General features: G+C 37.9%; 1 protein-coding gene across 1 annotated transcript in view; it reads left to right on the top strand.

Annotated features, from left to right (window-relative positions):
- The first annotated feature begins 2,682 nt into the window (after positions 1-2,682).
- Positions 2,683-20,980, top strand: part of gdap2 (ganglioside induced differentiation associated protein 2) — a 51,681-nt gene continuing 33,383 nt past the window's right edge. Inside the window, exons 1-9 of the mRNA XM_050048102.1 lie at positions 2,683-2,926; positions 6,270-6,489; positions 11,211-11,350; positions 13,562-13,715; positions 15,195-15,283; positions 16,320-16,396; positions 17,708-17,867; positions 19,130-19,280; positions 19,953-20,029. Coding sequence (XP_049904059.1) covers positions 6,308-6,489; positions 11,211-11,350; positions 13,562-13,715; positions 15,195-15,283; positions 16,320-16,396; positions 17,708-17,867; positions 19,130-19,280; positions 19,953-20,029 — 1,030 coding nt within the window. The 5' untranslated portion in view covers positions 2,683-2,926; positions 6,270-6,307. The remainder of the gene's footprint in view (positions 2,927-6,269; positions 6,490-11,210; positions 11,351-13,561; positions 13,716-15,194; positions 15,284-16,319; positions 16,397-17,707; positions 17,868-19,129; positions 19,281-19,952; positions 20,030-20,980) is intronic.

The following is a 20,980-nucleotide window of genomic DNA, read 5'->3' as shown; positions in this document are numbered from 1 at the left end:
GAGACCAAGGCAAAATCCTTGTAAGTGGAAACTTACTCGGTATTAAATCTTATTCTGATTCTGATTATTAAAAGGAAAAGCAGCAGATCTTCACATCTGTGAAGCTGCAACCATGAAATGTTTTACATGAAAAAAATACTGAAATTATTATTATTATTTGTGAATTGACAATCTTCTGTTTGTCAACTATTGTTTAATGGTTTTAGCTGTACTTCAATAAATTGTTGGGTAGTTTATTTTTTTAACAAAACATATTTTATGAGCTCTTAATATGTTTGTATGAAACAGTGGAAAAGAAAAGAGAACAATATTTGCCTCTGAAATATAGTGAAGCAGAAGAATGAAGTGCCAGGAGAATAAAAAGCTAAGGTGAAGTACAAGTTCCTCAAATTTATAAGTACCATACTTGAGTAAATAATTACTTTCACCACTTGTGTGTCCATAAAAGCAAACTATACTGTCATTTAAGAAAACAAAAATAATAGGTTTCTTTTCTTTTATTCTTATTTTTTATTTTATTTTCTATTCTATTCTATTTATATTGTAATTTGTTTAATTTCATGCTATTTATTAATATTATTATTAGTAGTAGTAGTTATTTTTTTATTCTTATTTTTTGTTTTATTTTTTATTGCAATATTTTAAATTTTATTTTATATATTTATTTATTTTGCTCGATCATTTTCTCTCAGTTGCTTCTGTCTGCGCTCCAAGAACACTTGAAAAGTGACTTGCTAAAGCGTTTACATTTTGTAAAATTAATCTGTATATAATTCTCATATTCAGCTGCAGATCACCGTGTTGTTTATTTAATCAGTGGTCGGACATATTTGTGTCACAGACAAATGCAGCAGGTTCTCACAGGAGCCTGAACAGACACAGCGGAAGTGTTGTTCTTTTATTAGTCAGCTGATTAGGAACCGAGGACAAGGTGCGTCAAGTTGGATAGAAATAACCGGAACAGAACCGGAAGTGACCTTGTACTTGCCCTTGCAAATAAAGGCGTCTTATTTTCATATCACGACATGACTTCACAAACACCTCAGTGGAGAGAGAGAGGACAGCAAAAAAATCATGGGAGGAGGAGTTTTACAGTTTGATGAACAGATCGAAAAGCTCTCCTGTGGTATTCTCTGAAAAACATTAGACACAAATTATTTTTAAAAGCAGAGCAATTTTTTATGTCTTGAAAAATATTGGTGTTGATAACTTTACAAGTTTGAGGTCTCTATTTAACCCACAGGGGTCCTTGAGGGAGTTTCCGGTGGTCCCCCTAAAAATGGGGAGCTGTTTATTTTTACTTTTTAATTCACTCATTCATAGAAGTGAGCCTGATGTGAGTCAGAGTCATAAGAGTTACTATTCTGGTCGTAGGTTTCACTTCCCCCTTCCTTCCTAGTTCTGGTCACAAGACTTTCCTTTTTGATAGAACTTATAGTTAGGGCTGGCTCAGGCTTGTCTTGTACCAGCCCCTAGTTAGTGTGATAGTCTTCTGGGGGACCTCCTATGATACACCGAGCCCCTTCTCTTCCTCCTCTCTCAGATTCTGAAAAGTTGGTTCTTCAATTGCTAACATTCACGTACTCTTACTGCATCTTGCTAACTCGGCTTTACTGCATGTCACTAACTCGGCCTCTTCTCCGGAGCCTTTATGCTCCACTGTCTCGCAGGTTCCCTTGTATCACAGCTACACCTGGATCGTGGTTGTGCTGCTGCCGTGGTCCTGCCAGATGCCTCCTGCTGCGGCTGTTATCATTAGCCATACATCTATGATTATCGTCACATACGTATACTATCATATATTAATATATACCTACAACATATGCTATGACAATTACTGTTAATATTATTCTAATATATTATAACTAAGATTAGTGTTATTGTAGCTGTTGTCATCTCTCTCTGTCTCTGCCTCTCTTTCTGTCTCATTGTGTCATACGGATTACTGTTAATTCATCATGTTGATCTGTTCTGTACGACATCTATTGCACATCTGTCCATCCTGGAAGAGGGATCCCTCCTCAGTTGCTTTTCCTGAGGTTTCTACCAGGGTTTTTTGGGGAGTTTTTCCTTATCCGCTGTGAGAGTCCAAAGGACAGAGGGATGTCGTATGCTGTAAAGCCGTGTGAGGCAAATTGTGATTTGTGATATTGGGCTTTATAAATAAAATTGAATTGAATTAACTACATGCATGTGACGATGACATATAGGTAAAAATTAAAATGTGTCTCTAAAAGGGGGTGAAGTAATTTTTAGGTGTTTTAGGTTGAGTCCCCCTCCAGACACGGAAAAATTAAAGAATTAAACTACTGAAATTATTTCTTTTTTTTTTTTAAATTGAAAAACTGTATTTCAAGGCCTCAGCTGGACTTTTGACAATTACCCTCACTCATCCAATGAATTCCTTTATTTGCACCATAATTTTCTGCACTAGCCTTTTTTCTCTGTTGTATTTTATTTTTACTTTTATTTTGTTGTATTTTATTTTTGCTTTTTGCTTTTATTTTTTGTGTTTATTTTTATTTCATTGTATTTTATTTTTTAAATATTTTATTTTTATTTGATTTTATTCTATTTTATTTTATTTGATTTATTTAGAGAATGTGATTCATAAAAATCTTGAACCTTGGACTTTTATTTTGAAATTCCTAATCGGATGTTGTCGCGTGTACTCTAGCTAGCATGACGCTGCAGCTAGAAGCACCCAGCGTTAGCATACAGGCTAAATGTGTAAACCCGGTTAATTGGCACTTTTAAACTTCATTTTTCATCGCGTTTGCGATTATTTCGATCGTTAATATGAGAACACGGAGAAACGACAACACGTATTGAGTCTACAAACTGTCGTGTCAAGATTTAATTATTTATTTTTTATTTCTTTCTGGCGTGGACATCCCAACTGACTGGAGGAAACCCAACTGGTGAGGTGGGTAACTGCTGATTTTGGGAGGTTCAGAGGCCAAAGTACAGATTTAATCTGTTTATAAAGCAAATATTCCTCACGAGGACCGTTTTACATGTGTTTAGACAGACAGAGACGTTCAGTTAATGGGGGTTAAATTCAGTTTTTGACATTACCACGACTGTTTTCATTTTTACTTTCTCATCATCCTGCTGTGTTTTGGTTGATTTAATAACATGCAGCTGTGACGGTGCCCCCACTGGTTTAGCACCAGGGTAGAGCTGAATAAATCAGTATATTATTGTGCTTTTATACGGCAGCCAGTGTAAGCAGAACCATATTTATACACTGTTAGGAAAGCAGCATGTTTTCCTCATTTTTAAAGGTGTAAACTCAGATTAGAATCCCTTTAAAATGGCCTGACACACAGTCAGAGTGATATAAAGCAGAGATAGGCAGCAGATTTAAGAAGCTGAGTTGTAAGTGTTTGCCAGTTTTGCTTGATTAAGAAATCATGTGAATTCTTGGCGATTCACTTGTTCATTGTTGGTTTGAATCATGTGCCCTCAAAAACTTAAAACTTAAAAGCACTGATGTTATTTCTTTCATGGCAGGTTTACACCTACCTGACATTGTAAATAAGTTTGATCTTAATGCCTTACCTGGTTAGATAAAGTTTGATTTGATCTATTTAGTTTGAACATTTAAAAACATAAACAAAACAGAATATATTGTATGAAACAACCCTACAAAACAGACACAAACAATAAATCATGAACAGACTTACAATGAGAAACATAAATTATAATTTCATGTCCGAAAAGGAGCAAGAAGAAGCAACATGTTTGTCTAGCCCGACCTTACATCACTGCACTGTCTTTGTACCTCTTTTTAAACTATCTTTACTTTGTTTGTTCAATTATACAAGTATGTTGAATAATATTCTGTAAGTCAAATAATTGTGTGAACACTACAAAAATAACTTGAGTCTATTCTTTACAACTTGAATTTTTAGCTTTCGTTTTTCATTGTTGTAGACATTAAGTGACTTACGTCTTCCAGTTGTAGAAGTATGCAGCCCATACATTGCCATACACAGAATACAAACAGATATTAACATCAACTAAAATATGCATCATATGTGCCCGGCCCATTGCCAAACCTTCAGCTACTATAGGCAGTGGCTAGTCTTGACTCTAGGTTGGCTGGCTGTGGGTCACAGATATAAAAAGGGAAAAGTCTCGGAGGAAAAAAGAGAATTTATTAAGAGAAACAGAGAAGTTAAAGTATCAAATAATCATAAGGAGCCCGCAGCAGAGAAGCTACTTCTTGGTGAAATGTATTAATAAATGCTAATTTAGACCTATTAGTAACGTTGATAGGCTAATTTAGTCACTGTACCTTCATTATAAGGCTGAAATGTGTTTTGCAGCTGCAGACAGATTTTTTGAAGGGAGGGCAAAAAATGTCTCTTTTGATAGTAAAGGTTGCCGACCCTAGGCTTTGACCATCACAGCTGCCCTGCTTGTATCTAATGAAGCATGCATCTTCTCTAATCTCCTTATAATGTTATTACATGCAGAGTTCTTGGTAAATTTGCTGCTTGAAATCAGTACAGGTTTATGTGGCTGCAGTCTGACTGATGGTTTGTAGAGGACAGGCAGTATTTTGTGCAGATCTGTGGTATCTCTAGATTTGATCAATGTCATGCCAATAATATCAGGTACTGAGTGCGCTCTGTAATCTGTGTTTTCTTCTGTCAAGGCAGACAAGCCTTTGAAAGAGTTTAACTCTGCTTAAAACAGACTAACTAAAACATTTCAGCTGTTCTTTAGATATTAAACTTTGGCATCTGTACCCAAAAAAAAAATTAAACATACATTAATATATTTAGATTTTTGACTATTGATCAGACAAAACAAGCGATCTGAAGATGCTATTTGGACTCTGGGAACTTGTGATGTGTCTGGTGTTTTACAGACAAAAAATAAGTTGATTAAAAAAAACATCTCATCTAAAAAAAATCTACACATTGATAATGACAATTATTGGTAGTTGCTGCCCTAAATACTTCCACACTTAGTAGCATGTAGCAGTGAGGATTGCACATCACAACCAGCTAAACTCCTCCCAGCTAGAGTTCCCTCAGTTTTCATTGTTCAGGAGTTGTTGTTTTTTTACCAGAGGCCAAGTTATCCACAGAAGTCTCCTCCTCTCCAAAGCAAACAGATCAGTTCATTAAAACATGTAAATACACTGTTTAAAGCAGCTTCACATTACAAATCAGAGTTTTTCCAATGCTGCTCGTCACAGATGGGCTTCTAACTATGATGGCCAACGCCAAAACACAAATGTCCCTCTCTAGAGCCAGTGTTTGGTTTGTCTAATCTGAGCTACTGTAGAAACATGGCACTGCAACACAGCAGACTCCATAAACAATGACTTATGTAGATAATTGGCTCAACACAACGATTCTTATTTTAAGGTGATAATACACTAAAGAAAACATACTTATTATGTTAATTTTCTGCCATTATATCCCCCTAGATCCTTCACACTGGACCTTTAACCCTTTGAAACCTGACCTAATTGGTTTGACTTCTTTTAAGTACATGGGAAGAAGGCAATGAGCAACAAAAGAGGAAATGACCCCAAAATTTAGCAAGAAATTTAAAAAAAAAGAGAAAATGAAAAACAAGAAAATTAGTAGAAAGAAAGACAGTTTAAAACAAACAAGGCAATGACCTGGAGAGAGTGCTTAAAAATTATGATAATTCTGTAATGTAGTTTTTGTGGAACATTTCTTACCAGGCTGCTCATGTGCCTTTTGTCCCGTGTTTTTGAAAGAAAATCAAATACCTGTGAAAGGTTTTTTCATGGCCACTTAAATTATTTAAGGTGTACTTTTCTTTGTTTTCCTGTGGATGGATACTTTTCCAAATGTATTTATTTCCAGCTCTTGCAATGAAGGTCCAGAGCACAAAATGTTCCAGCAGTCTCAAATAGCAAACATCAAGTTTTAGTGTCCTGTACTGTAGAATCAGATAGTGAGGGCTTATCTCCAGAGCTGCTACTTTACACCAACCTCCAACAATCCATCCATAGAAGAGGCAGCAGGAAACAGACCAGGATGCAATCTGAGAAAGGAACGACAAGCAGCCTGGGAAACGTGGAAAATGGTGTAGTGAAGTTGAATTAGGGAGTGCAGCTTCTATTCAGTAAATGTGACGGAAATAACTGAACATTTAAATAAAGAAGGCGTCGTTTCAGGTCTGCAGATTAAATGATGTGACAAAAGATTCAGGTGTTAACTGTAATTAACTCAACTTGATTCCTAATAACCCAAGTTTCTTTGTCTTGTTTGCAGCGCGGCTGCTTGGAGGTCCAGCATCAGCCTGTAGTGGGATGGATCCTCTGGGTGCTCGCTCCCAGTTCATGGACATCCAGACTCTCCCCACGTGGCAGCAGCAGCTGGATGAGGATGGCAAGGAGACACCGCTGGACCAGAGCGACAGCCTGCTAAACCAGCAGGCCTTCCCCTCGCCTTTCCCCTTCAGACCAAATATCAACCGCAAGATCATCCTCTTGTGAGTCAAACATGTATTTCCTTACATTGTTGTGTGGTGTGAAAATCAGCTTTCGTTTTGAGGAGCTTAATAAATGTTGACAGGAGTTGGATTTTCTCCACCAGTAGAGGAGCATATAGTCTTTGAACTAAGATACAACATGGGAACGACCAAAACCAGATTAATGGATGTAGCCGCTGTGACATCACCCAGTGTTTTGTGGACTCCAGTCTGAGTCTTGACTTGGCATTTTGGCTGTCGCCATCTTGGATTTTTGCAGCCAGAAGTGACCATATTTGGATGAGAGCGTGGAGATAGCCCGAACACTAACTGCTAGCTTGGTTAGCATGGTGCATTTATAGCTATAGTTAACTGTAATAATGCTAAATGCTAATTTTTGCCAGCTAAAAGTGCTCAAAACCATTAAAACAAAATGCACTTACTGGAAAAACTGAAGATCCACCTCCTAAGAGGGTCTTTCAGTCCAACCAAACGCTGATTAAGACTTTTATAGGTGACCAAATATCACACTTAACTTTCATGAACTGAAAACACACTGAAATAGCGACAGCTACGCCTGTGCTCTGTGAATCTGGGGTTACACCATGGTTACATTACCTAACCAGCGTGTGGTGGCTGTGCACTTAATTATGCTTGGTATGAGAAATAGTTCCTACATGAAGCTGCTCACCACAAGCTGAGTGCCATCTAGTTCCATTATATTAGAGAGAAGGCAGACATGTCTATGGCCGATATCACCAACACTCACACCACAACAATCTAGACTGATAAATAGCACTGCAGGTAAAAATGTATTATCAATTTTGGGTTGAACTGTCCCTTTACAACTTCCCTCCATCTTAAGCAAGATTTGTAGCTCTGCGCCGAATTGACGCCATACTTACACCGTTGTGAGCATTTACATTTATGTGCTGGTGTTTCAGCGTCGTACTGCGATTGATTACACCGTCAGACCGCTAGGTGGCGGCAGGGTTTATATGTATATCAACAAGTTGGAGTTGGAGCTAGTAAATGTTCAACAGTGACTTTTACTGAAAATACTGCAGTCCAGAGAAGAGCAAAGGCGTTGGAGGAGATGGTGTGTACGACTGTTTAACGCACTGAGGCAGAATGGGATCCCTGCACAATTACTGTGAACTGACTTAAGTCCTGTTGGCACTTCAGCCTTTCACTGATATCATCAGAATTAAACCATCTGCAGTTCACAGTCTTAAGATGATCATACAGTCATCCTTTTATAATGTGAATTTAATGTGTGACAAACTAATGACACGTCCTGATCACTGGGAAATTTGATTTACACCTGTCTCACTCTCCACTTGGGTGTGAAGTGGTCGATCAGTGAGAACAGTGAGCATTGTTGATTCTGGACAGAAAGTGCAGGTCTTTTAGTATTAAGTGTTCCTGCAGTCAGATGTCTTGATTCAAAGGACTTACAGATGCTGAAAAGTATCTTATGATGATTAATATGATTTTTTTTAATGCCTAATATTTGTTAAAGGTTCTTCTGCTTTCAAACCTTTTGGAAATCCCTCTGGATCAAAGTGCTGTGTAGTGAGAGCTGAAGCTTGATGTTTGACTGAAGCGGGATTTTGTTTTTATCGCTTTTGATGAAGCCACAAATCCTCTTTTCATACTAAGTAAAGAATTAGATTTTCCACTTACTTAATCTCCGTCAACTGGACCTGTTGTGTAGTCTTTTGATAAACACGTCAGGTTTTCAATACTTCTTTATATTTCAGTCTTAAAGCCAGATGTTTAGAAAATGACTCTCACGCTGTGGTCATGCTCTTCTAGATACATGTATTCACTTACATCAGAAAACTATTTTAAAGTCCTGATGTCTGGCAGGGAAATGTTGGTTTATATGGCATCAGTGCAGCAAGTCTCTTCTTAAATCATTGCGCTGTATTTTAAATATTGAATCCTGGGAATTAAGAAAAAATAGGGAGTGCTGCACTGAGTGAAGCCTCTGTCAGGTGCTCCTCAAGGATGGGACATAGAGTCACTTAAAGATAAAAAGCAACAACGATATTTAGGTTTAACTTTAATTTCATTGCACTTTATAAATGTTTCAACTTTATCTTATATTTTTAAGTTTCTGCCACTTTATGTGCAGGTTTGACCCTCACATGAGCTCTTAAGCTGCACACCTGTTTCCAATTCATTTTACACCCTGATGAGAACTCTTCTTTATAGTCAGAGTGTCTCAGATGCATTTTTGGACTGCCTGCTTGTACTTTGGACTTTTACACTGAGTGAGTTGGCCAGTTGTTGTTTTTTATATGTAACTGAATCCTGCGATCCCACTGAATTGAGCCTACTATTTTGGGATTTTTTTATTTTATTTTTTAACGGAGTTATAAAATGACCCAGCTTGGACTTTAATGTCTCACTGATTAGACTGCATTTTTTGTATTTTTTTATATTTAGAATCTGGTTAAAAGTCACATTGGATTTGACAATTATACCACATCGTTTTTTTTTCTTGTCATGCCCTTTGCACTCTACTAATCAGTGTTTATACTGCAGCACTAAAATCTCCCAAATCCTGATCTCGAGACATTCAGCCTACATGCAGGCTTTAGGTAGAATTTGCAAGCTTTTACTTCAAGTAAAAATACTGTAAATATTATACAATTCACCTGAGAAAACATAATTTGACAAACTTTTCAACAGTTTTTTGTGTGTAGTAAAGTTAAGCAGGAGAAGCAGGGACAAAGAGGTGGTTTCAACAGTTTATTGTCCCTCATTACTCTCAGTTAATCAGATGTGAGTTACATCCCATATAATACAGGAGTAGTAATACAGACCGTTTTGGATCTGTAGCGTGGTCGTTGCCTGTGTCACTCCACATGCTTGCTCAGACCAGTTCAGAGTCCACACCACCTCATAAATCCTCTTTGTGGAGGAACACATGACCACCCAGAGTCTGACTTGGCAGCAGTTTCTCTGTAAGAGCCTTATTGTTGTTGTAGCGGCTGTCCACATGCTCAGTCATCAGGACCAAGCACATTCCTGCAGCGCTAGTGTGACCAGAGCTCCTCCAGCAGTGGCACCTTTTCTAGCTTGTGATCGCTTCATCACAGGTTAAAAAACATCCATGCACTCACTGATGGTGGAAAGGGGGAATAACTGTGGATCCTGCCAAAGTGCTCTTTTGGTCAGATGGCTCACCCAGTTGCCTCTTCAGTGAGCATCCATGAATTTGGAGGGTGGAGCTTCAGACGGAGTACATGTTTGGGTTTTGAGTTTGATTATCAACAGTCTCCAGAATGATAAACTCCACCTTTAATAGTGGCAAACACCTAATTATACCATGTACACAAGCAGCATGCAGAGAATCTTGTTCCTGTGATGAATGGGTGGAGGAGGGTGAGACTGGAATGTTTCTGTTGACGTAGCTCAGTCAATATAAAGCTGCTAATCTGGCCTGTTACATACTCAGTGACATTTAGATTGAAAAGGAAGATCTGTAACCGTATAATTTAGACAGATGAAGATGAGAGTCAGTAAAAGCTGTGGCTGCCAACCAGGTCTGTTCCTCAGTGAGAGTTCGTATCTGGCAGCATCGTGACTCATGTTTTATTAACCTAAAGGGATGATGCAGAAAAAACCTCTTCCTCCTCGATCCTGGAGGCTCAACTTGTCTTGTGACCAAATGCTTTCAACACACGCTCGAGCAGTTCCTCATTGTTCTTTCCAAACAAACCCCAGAGGGCTTCAGAGTGAAGAAATTACTTTACTGAAGCAATAAAATCAGCTGTTCACTTTTGCTAAACAGCTAAATCGACTAGGTTATTTGGATAAATGTGTGCAGACTCATTTGTACGTGTGTGGTCACACAATCACTGTTTTAGTGTTTTGAGGAAATACACAGCTTGAATGACCGTTGTGCTGACATTTGGGGAATCATGGCAATAAATACTGAAGTGGCTATAAAACATTAATACGATTATGGCTCATGGAGAGTGTGTCTGACCACGAGTACCACAGAAATAGTGACCATAGAAATTTTCAAGCATTCAAACACAATGCTATGACATAACAAAAGGTAAACTTAGTGTCTTTTTTGAGATTGGTGCAAGATTTTGAGTGAACTCTCTCAAGAATAGTTGAATAGCCATTTATGCCTGTACATGTTTATGTTTATTCACAGCTCTCAAATACAAAAGATACCCCCTGGGATCTATATATATAAACCAACAGGTGATTTCCTTCTTTTAGTAAAATCCTAAATGGTTGTAATGCTCTGCCATTTCTCCTCTAATCCTCACACTGTAACCTGTGACAGGCTGTTATGATACCACAACTATCACACACTCACATATATGGAGTTTTTTGTCGAGTTGCGAGCCTCACGTAGGTTTACATTACCAAAGGTTTATGACAAAATCACTTGACACAATCAAAGAATTTCTGCAGAAACAGTCTCAGGGAAGCTCATCTGCATGTTCGTCGTTTATTGTCGTAATTGATTTGATTGGGCAACAGCTCAGCTTCGATGGCATCTGGCATTTTGGAGAAGTGTTCTCTTCATAGATGAATCCTGGTTTACACTCGTCATGTGAGCGAGCAGTTTGCTAATACCAACATTATGATCTTTAACTTAAACCTGTAATAAATGGGATCAAAAACAAAAGTGTTGCATGTGAAGTTTTGTTCAGTGTACGTATCGTATCATTCATGCAGTTCTGTGACAATTTTTCTTTCTACAACAGCTGTGGGGACATCGCCCTGCTGAACTGCACCGCCATCGTGAACACCAGCAACGAGTCACTGAGCGACAAAAACCCAGTGTCTGACAGCATCCATCAGCTGGCCGGGCCCGAGCTGCGAGACGAGCTGCTCAAACTCAAAGGTACAGTTGAAGAGAAAAAACTGAAAAGTTTGATTTGAGCTCAGTGATGCTGCAGAGTGACTGCAGGCAAGAGACATAAGTGTCAATGGGAAACCTCAAAATAATGAATGTGACTTTACTGCTGGTTTTAAATAAAGACACATCCAGGCACATGATGCTCAGCTGAATTTAATAAAGAGAGGGTTGTAACTGCCGTCACTGCTGTGAGATACAGTATGTTATCTTTAGGATAGGCTTCACAGCTGCTCTGGTGAAGAAATGTAAAGTGAAGCTCTGAGAAAAATAAAATGTTTTTAAAAGAAACATCATTTTATCTTTGGGAGAGTGTTCTCAGTGGATGGAGTTGCTCAGTTGTCATAAATAAAAATGTTTACTCTTCCACTTACTTCTAGTGGTATCCAGATAGTTTTAGTTCTACCTGCTGAGGATTTGACATATTTGTATTTGAGGTTTCTGATTTCACCTGTACACAAAGATATAAAAGCAGCATTGAAAAATTACAGCACCAATATGTATTTCCAGAAACACTTAAGATAATCCACAGAACACACTGTGAACAATTTATGGGTGAAATAGTCCTGTTCTGTTAGTCAAAGTAACCAGGACATTTTTTAATGAAAAGAGCTGCATATTGCTGTTAGTACCAAATATATGTCATTCACTGAAATTTCATTTCGGTGGCGCTAGGGTTGGGAATCACCAGAGGATCCATGATATGGTATTATCACAATACTTAAGTCACGATACAATATTTCAAATATTTTGCAATATGCTGAGTATTGCAATAAAATATGTTGCGATATTTTGTGATTTATTACCTTTTTCAACATTGAATTAAGTCCCCAAAGGTTCACACCACTTCAGCCATTTTTTTTACAGCAGCAAAATGTATCTAATGAACTGAAAGAAACAATTGATGATATCATGCTAGTAGGCTACCTAAAGTTTAATTTGTATTTGCAATATTAATCATTTATATAATATAAAACTTGGCACTGTGTGACAATGCGATATTGCGCTGAAAAAATATTGCAATACTATGCTGTATTGGTTTGTTTCCTCCACTCCTATTGGTAACATTCTGAAAGTTTTAAAGATAAATAACTCAAGAGCTTGGCATTCAAAACTGAAAATATCTGCATTAATACATGCTGAACATGTTCTTATTATATGAATATCTTTGATCTTTAAAATTCTAATTTGAAAAGAAATAGAAGTTGTAGAGGCCATAGATGGGTCAATGCCAGGTCAACAGCCTTTACAGCCAAACCACTTTTTACTTTTTGTTCAAGCCATAATATAGTTTGTTAATTTTATCCTTATCTAAACACAATGTAAATATTAACCCATTAAGACCTGGAGCAACATCACTTTTCTTGTGTTGCTTTCATAAAGGCAATGAGCAATTTGGTTAGAAATGTCCCACAAACTGCAAAAAAAATTTTAAAAAAATTAAAAATTATTTTTAAAAAACAGGGAAAAAAGAAAAAGCTTCGGATAACTTCATTTATAATTATTATTAAATTTTTAAAATTATGTTACAGAGTTATTTTATATTTTAAGCACTCTTTCCAGGTCATTTCCTCATTCCTTCAGGTCATTTTGTTTGTTTGTTTAAGAAAAAAAAATTTTTTTTAACTAATTTTCTTAGTTTGAATTTTCTCCTAATTTCTTGCTAATTTTTTGGGGGTAATTTCTGTAGTTGCTCCCATGTTTTTAAAAGAAATCAAGCCGATTTGCTCAGGTTTCAAAGGGTTAATATATACATGCAGTTATTAAACTGAATACATGGGGGAGCATTCATGTATGAAGTGTATATACTGTAGGTACGCTCCAGGTAATGGGAATCAGGCGTGTGTTACGGGAGGCAAGCAGTTTTTGACTGTGTTATGTAAGCGTGTCGTAAAAAGCATGAAGTATTGGCGTGTAAAACTGAATTTGCTGAATGGAATAATCATTGAATATGGACAATGCTGCTGCCTGTCTGTGTTATAGTGAGCATGTGTGTTTTGTTTTGAGAATAGATGGATTGCCAAATCCAAAGAGATAACACACACTAGACATTGGTTTATTCTTAGCCCAGAGCACACATCCAAAAAAAGGTTCACCTGTCCGACCCTCAGTGGCTTGTTTAGACGTTTTTTTATTTTCTTTTTTCCAATCAGCTTCATACTAAGTGGTAAATCTTTTTTTTGTCATGTTTGTGTGCAGGATGTCGGACGGGAGAGGTGAAGCTGACGAAAGGTTTCAACCTGGCAGCGAGGTTCATCATCCACACAGTGGGACCAAAGTACAAAGCCAAATACAGGACGGCGGCAGAGAGCTCGCTGTACAGCTGCTATAGGAACACCATGCAACTGGCTGCGTAAGAACCATCAAATCTACCAGTTATTTAACCAGTCAAAACATTGTTTTCTAGTTGGAGCCGCGCCTCGTTTTCAAACTGTATGGTTTGACTAAAATGAACAATGACAGCAATATAGTCCACGATGAGCAGCGCTAAAATCAACCTGCGTAGTTGTCCCTCCATTGTGACATTAGAAAGTGTCACATTTATCTTGCAAGTGTACTCTTCTTCAATGTTTGCTTTACTTCCTGGATTTTTCCCACATGGAAATTCTGACCAATCAAGAGCAGCTTTCTCACACAAGGCATTTGATCTGGTCCGCTTGTAAATGCTGCCGTGAGAACATGAACCAGGTCTGGAAGCACCCTTAGTTAACATCAACTGTTAGCAGCTGGTGGCTGCAACTAACAGCTCATGGAGGTTGCATTGAGTTATGCAATGATGCGTTCAAGCTCTATTCAGTAAAAATTAGTATTTGGTGAAGTTAAATTATAACGCTCTCATATGTTCAGTGTAATCTTGTAAAATGTAGTTTTTGGTGAGAAACCTAAATAAATGCAGATGTTTGAAGGAGAAATTAGTTGATGTTTTCACAGCAATCAGAGCGAATTATGATATATTATTATTGTTGTTAGAACTTTTCAAACTTATTTTTAACATTTTCAATGTGACAGATGCTTGTTTCATAAATTTGTATAGTTGAATTCTTGCTCACAGTGTTGGTATCTGCCCAGAATTTCACAATCAGTGCATTTGTCATCATTTCTCACTTTGTTTTCATCTGGGAAAACCACGTTACAGAAGTTACATGAAACCCATTAATTGTCGAGTTAATCTGTCATGACAGACATGTTTTTTTCTTTCCCCTCAGACATGATTTAGTTTGATAAACAATATTTGTGCCTGACAGGTGCAAATAAACAATAATTTGAAGAAAGCCACTCAGTCCTGGTTCTTCTCCAAAAAACATGCGTTTGAGAGAGTCCAGGAATAAACATCTCAAAAACACTGTTTGGAGAAAAGTTGCATCTGTCTCTGGGGTTGACAGTAAAACATGAAACCCAGCTAAATATATTAACTCATTAAAGGAACAATATAAAAGACATAATTCTGAAAAATAACAGTACAGGATTTGCTCATGCAAAACTTTAAAGCCTCAGACTACAATGTTAAAACCACTGAAACCTCTCAAGTTCTCATGGGAATAATTTAATTAATATTTTACCTACATAAAACATGAATAAAGACTCATGTTAAATATATTAAAACAAATATATGAAGTTCTGATGATGGTCGACTCTTAAATTATTTTTAAAATGAGAATTACGTGGCGTTGTCTTGGTTTGTAAGAGTGATGGGAGGTTTGTGTGAGTGCATTGTTTTGTTCTTTTGTGAGAGTGTATGTGTGTGCGTGTGAAGAAACCACCTAACTAGTCCCTGGTGCGTACTGTAAATGTTGTGTACTGTATGTGAGGTTGTTTGCTCTTGTCTCCTCAGAGAGCAGTCGATGGCATCTGTTGGCTTCTGTGTGGTGAACACGACCAAAAGAGGTTACCCACTGGAGGACGCTACACACATTGCTTTCAGTAAGACAAACACACACACATAGCTTTTTATCTGTGAGGTACAGACGTACAGAGCTTGTGGTAAAAAAGGACTTTTATCATGTCCTATATCAACTTTCCTTTCCTGTCCCACATACTTAACCTCGTCTGACAAAGACACAAACATACGACTCAAACTCCAAAATGACTTCAGTAAATTCAACATGCAGACACACACATTTAATTATAACACACACTGTAGTCCTTTTTGTCTGGCTGCCGTTCAGCTGAAATGAAAAGTTCACTGAAGCACACATGACAGCCTGATAAGATCATGATCTAATTATGGAAGCAAAACATCCATGTTCCAGACGCACACAAACACATCACAGAGACAGTGATTATGGCAGCACTGCTAAAAGGTAGTTTAGCAAATATACATATGTGTTTATTAGTTTGCTAGATTTCAAAGTATTTGTCCAGGTAATACTGACAAGATGAGTTGATAATTTGAACCACAGAAAAAGACACATTTGATAATGAGTTAATTGTTTATGCCAAACATTCACTGTCTGTTTTCTTTAACGTGCAGATGTGATGCCTTGTGTCTGTCAGAATATTTGGGTTTTCAGACTGTTGGCTAGGCAAAACACGAAATTTGGAGACACTGGAAACTTGTGATGGACATTTTTTAGACAGTTAAACTCAACTAAACTTAATTTATATAGCACCTTTCATACAAACACGCAGCCTAAAGTGTTTTAAATGACAAAATTGGAATGACACAGACACAAGGCAATAAAATATTAAAAAAGCAAACTAACCAAAACAGAACAAACTAACAGAACAATGATTAAAACTCCATAGAACAAAAAGAGAGTAAAACAAAGAACAAAAATGAACAGGAGAGATAAAAATTGGTTAAACCTTAAAAATCAAGACTGTAATGTTACTTCACGTTAAAAGCCAAATTAAAAAAGGATTAATTTGATCAACGAAAATCCATACTGTCTTTAATTGTTAAATCTGTGGCACGTCTTTATTATGTAAGCTAACAGGAGTGTGTGTGTGTTTACAGGGACGGTGCGCAGGTTCCTGGAGAATCATGGAAACTGCCTGGAGACAGTGGTGTTTGCAGTGTCAGAGACAGAAGAGGTTTGTATGACTTTAGTCTGTTTCAGTTCCATAAAAACTACATCCTGCAATCATCACAGTATCAGTAAAAAGTGAATTCAGAAAAACTTGAAAGTAATTAATAAGTTGTGTCCAGATCAATCTTGCAGTGAGTGAAATGCAGGTTTAAGAATGTCAGCTGAATGTGAAGCACAAAGATTTTTTTTCTCGCCCCCTCTGACCATCAAGATTTTTTTTTTAATGTCAGTATCACATGATTTCTTGCTTTTCTTCTTCCTGATGAAAAACACCAAAAGTTCTGAATTTATGGCCCAATCGTATTTCTTATTTTACCCCCTACTCCTTGTTTTCAAATGTCCCTTCGCCCCTCAGAGTTATAAGGGGCTGTGGTTGAAATCTTCCCCTAAAAAATGGGACAATCCTTCAAGACCCTGATACATCATCAGTATTGTCATCATCACTAATAGCGTTTATGTAAACCGACGCATCTATGGGAACAATGATACTCTCAGCACAAAGACAGAGATAGAAAAGCATAGATGCTCATGATTTGTTCACAGCTTAAGTTTCACTCTATCAACAAGTCATCATATAAAAACAATGCTTCTTAACCAGTCCACTAGCAGTGATCTGTAGGCTAATATTAGCAACCATGCTCCTACCCTGCCAGTCTGCACTGATATTAAAAAAGTGATAATAAGTGCAGCAGCTTTGCTTCTGGACTTAAGTTAAATTTCTTTGTTTGTTTTTTTACCTTTATTTTAGGATTTTCAGTATAACACAAATGCTCAGTACATCACTTTAAAAATTCAGACACAAATATCTTCATAAGTAGAAAGTACAAAAAACAAGTCCAGGGCTCCAAATTCTGACAAATATTCTTATTAGAAAACCTTAACCTTTCTAAATACAATACATTCATCAGCTCTCTTATCCACATCCCATATGGTGGTGCACAGTCTGACTTCCACATAAGTAGAATAAGTTTCCTTGCTACAACCAAACCAAATGAAATCGCCTGAGTCTCATACTTGTCTGCTAAAGGTCACACACTTGTGGCACCTAGGACAGCAACTAGTGGATTAGGTCCCCAGTTCTTCTCAAAGGCATCAGAGAAACATTTAAATATACTCTTCCAATGAGTAAACTATTTCTGACATGTCCAAAGAGAATGTGTTAATGTCCCGTCTGCCTCTTAACACCGACTGCAGAGGGGGGAAACATCTTACGCAATCTATCTTTGGAGTAGTATAGCTGAGGCACTGTTCTAAATATTATCAGATTGATCATTTGAATACTGATATCTGTGTGTCTGTGTGTGTGTTCTTTTAGCCGGTGTACAAGAAGTTACTACCTCTGTACTACCCTCGCTCTGAGGAAGAGGAGAGGGCCTGCCTGCCTCTCATCCCAGCTGACATCGGCAACTCTGAGGGTGAACCTGTCGTCCCGGAGAGACAGATTCGCATCACAGAGAAACCAGGAACCCTGGAAGGTAAACCTTTGTTATACAGTGTGATAGAAGGTGTTCCAGGTATTAAAAAAGGACATGAAAGCCCCGTTTCCACCAAACACTTTCAGTATGGTACCTTTGGAACCAACAGTAACCCTTCAGACATGGTACCTAGACCCTAGTGTTTACACCACAAACAGTACTCTTAAATGTGGGCGGGGTTGTTGTCACTCACTGCTCCGTCCAGCACTCACTGTATTTCCTCCTTTATCAGTCTGCACCTCGTTTATCTGGGATGTGCATGAAGCATCCATGTTTTAGAATTTGTAGCTTCTTTGCAACAACATCCACATTTGAAGGATTGTCTACCGTCACGGATAACAATGAGTCTGATCGACATAGATGTGAACTGCATGTGTAACTTGACCGGTTGGCAGAGCCATACGAGTACGAGGCGGTTGTTCTAGTTAAGCATTTGTTTGTCCTCCATCTATATGTAGACTGAACAGTTTTACTGCAGTCATGAAGGAACTGAGAGAGAGCCAACATTTGCTCTGCTGCATAGAAAATAAAACAAACAACGAACAAAAGGGTTTAAATACGAGATCTAGACTTTTGGCAGCTTTAGTTTCCTCTCAGGTCGTAAACCCTTTTATAAACTGTATTTCGTATGACCTCTTTAGGTTACCAACCTCAGCTTTTGCTCATACTTTGTCTCCTAATGTTAGTTTTTGGTAAAGAGGATTGTGAGAGTAACACCAGCCCATGTGTTAGCAAGTGTTTGCGGTTTCAGTGTTGAGACTGTTGCCTCTGTTGACCTCCAGTGCAAACGTCAGCCGACGTGGCACTTCAAAGGTGGTGAGATGTGGCTTCGGCGTCTTGATCCAAAGCAAGCAGGCAGCTGCGAGTGAAACCCAATAACAACAGGCTGATGCTCGCACTGACAGACACACATGCCCATTTGGATGTGGATAAAATGCATGGACATGCGTGTGTGGTTTTTAGAAAAACAATCAGAGAAACAGGCTTGAACCTGAGCCTGAATTGTGTCTTCTGAGTTTGTGACCTCTGTCAGCTTTTTAACAAACATAAATAATGTCATGCTTGCTGATAAATTAGGATCAGTGAAATAAGATAAGGACTGACAAACACAAATATCTTTTTGGCAGAAAAAATAAAGCCGAAACCATTACTTTCATTCTGTAAGAATTATCGGAGGGTCTCATTTGTGTGTGTGTGTGTGTGTGTTGCATGTGTTTCTTTGAATATGCTGCTATATCTGTCCCGCTTGTTTGTTTGTGTAGATGACTCTGAGGAGGAGAGTCTGGATTTAGATCTGGGCCAGGTGGGAAATCACGCTTTTGCCCGGATGGAGGGTGATGTGGACAAACAGCGGAAACAGATCCTGCAGGGCCAGATGTCAGAGGCGGCCATCCAGAAACAACACCAGAGAAAGTAAGATTCCAAAACCAAATTCTAAAAGTAACCGCAACATACTTGAAATAACATTAAATTTTATGATAAAATGCGTCACTCCAAGTCTCAGTTGAACACTAGGAACACTGGCAGTGACATTTCTGCCTTAGTTCAATAGTTGACAGCAGGGACAGACAGGAAACATGGGAGGAACTAAGGAACCCAGCTGAAGCTGATCTTGAGACATTTGTCCTCACTCACAGTGTGTACGCACAAATCTTTGCTTAAACTGTCTGTATGAAGGTTTTATGCTCAAATCTGGGATCAGCAGTATTTTCTTACCTGAATTTGTCCATACTCTGACAACAAATTTAAAAATGCCTCAGACCATGTGTCTAAGGAGAGAGCGCATCTATAGAAACTGACGTAATATGTTTGAAGAGAGTGATAAATGGCTTACCAGCTCTTTTAGACAGCCAAGACAAGTTTTACTGGAGCTATGTAGTCCCCTTAAAACCCAACAAGTTATAACAGAGGTTATTTACACATTAATCTCTGATTTATAAGCCTTCCTGCCTTTAAATGTTACCAAATAAACAGTTGTAGTATTTCAGATTAATGTCCAATCTGTTTCATATGCTGCAAATTGCAGAGACGTAACCATGAACCATAAATTAAATCCACTTCTGTGTGTGTGTTTCTCTCCTGCAGTTACAATCGCTGGCTGTGTCGAGCGAGAGCGGAGGACCTGTCAGACATCGCTGCACTGAAAGCCTTATATCAAACTGGTAAGTGTGAAAAGCTCCTTGTATTTTTCATTGTGGAGCTGTCACCTGTGTAATGTGAACGAAAGACGTGTGTGTTGTGTGCAAGCCTGTCTTTGTGTGAGTGTGTGTGTTCATCTGGGAAAGTTTTTCGTCCACCTCATTGAACGCAGCACTTGTGGGCAACAGTCATCTATTTCCTCAGCCTGTGTTTGTAGGATTTATAACAACATTTCCATCTCTCTCTCAGCTGATAAAAGATGCAGTTCAGCCTCATCACCAGTAGGAGGCAGTGTTGTTATACAGTTTAGCCTCAGTGTTGTCTGATTCTGTTTTGGGGGTCAAAGGCTACTTGCCCAAGACCTCAGATTTAAAATGATATTCGAAAACATCCATAGGTCTGTATGACCTGTTTTCTCCAATCTGGATAATAATTAAACTCATATTATGAAGATATTTAATTGAAATTAAGCACAATAGCATCAAAGTTAATGTTGTGGTTCACTGTCTTTTGAGGATGATCATGACTAGAGGCCTCAGTTTTTATTTTACTAGAATATCACTGTTTCCTCACTTGACAAAAAAATAATATTTATTCCAGGACCCCACATCACAGAGCAGAAAATTAGTTTTGTATTTTGATATGAGTTGATGTGGGATGATTACCACTTATGTTAAAAAAAATATATTTCTAAGTGTTGTTTGCAGAAAATGTCAAGATTAAAGATGTAATATAAAACTTCACTGCATTTTAAAATGTCTCAAAACAACAACAACTTGTGCACTTACAGTGGGGCAAAAAAGTATTTAGTCAGCCACTGATTTTGCAAGTTCTCCTACTTAGAAAGATGAGAGAGGTCTGTAATTTTCATCAGAGGTACACTTCAACTATGAGAGACAAAATGAAAAAAAAAATCCAGGAAATCACATTGTAGGATTTTTAAAGAATTTATTTGTAAATTATGGTGGAAAATA

Source organism: Epinephelus moara, chromosome 7, assembly GCF_006386435.1.
Source record: "Epinephelus moara isolate mb chromosome 7, YSFRI_EMoa_1.0, whole genome shotgun sequence".
NCBI lineage: Eukaryota > Metazoa > Chordata > Actinopteri > Perciformes > Serranidae > Epinephelus > Epinephelus moara.
Note: the sequence above shows the minus strand (reverse complement) of the source record. Positions and strands in the feature narration are given on the sequence as shown.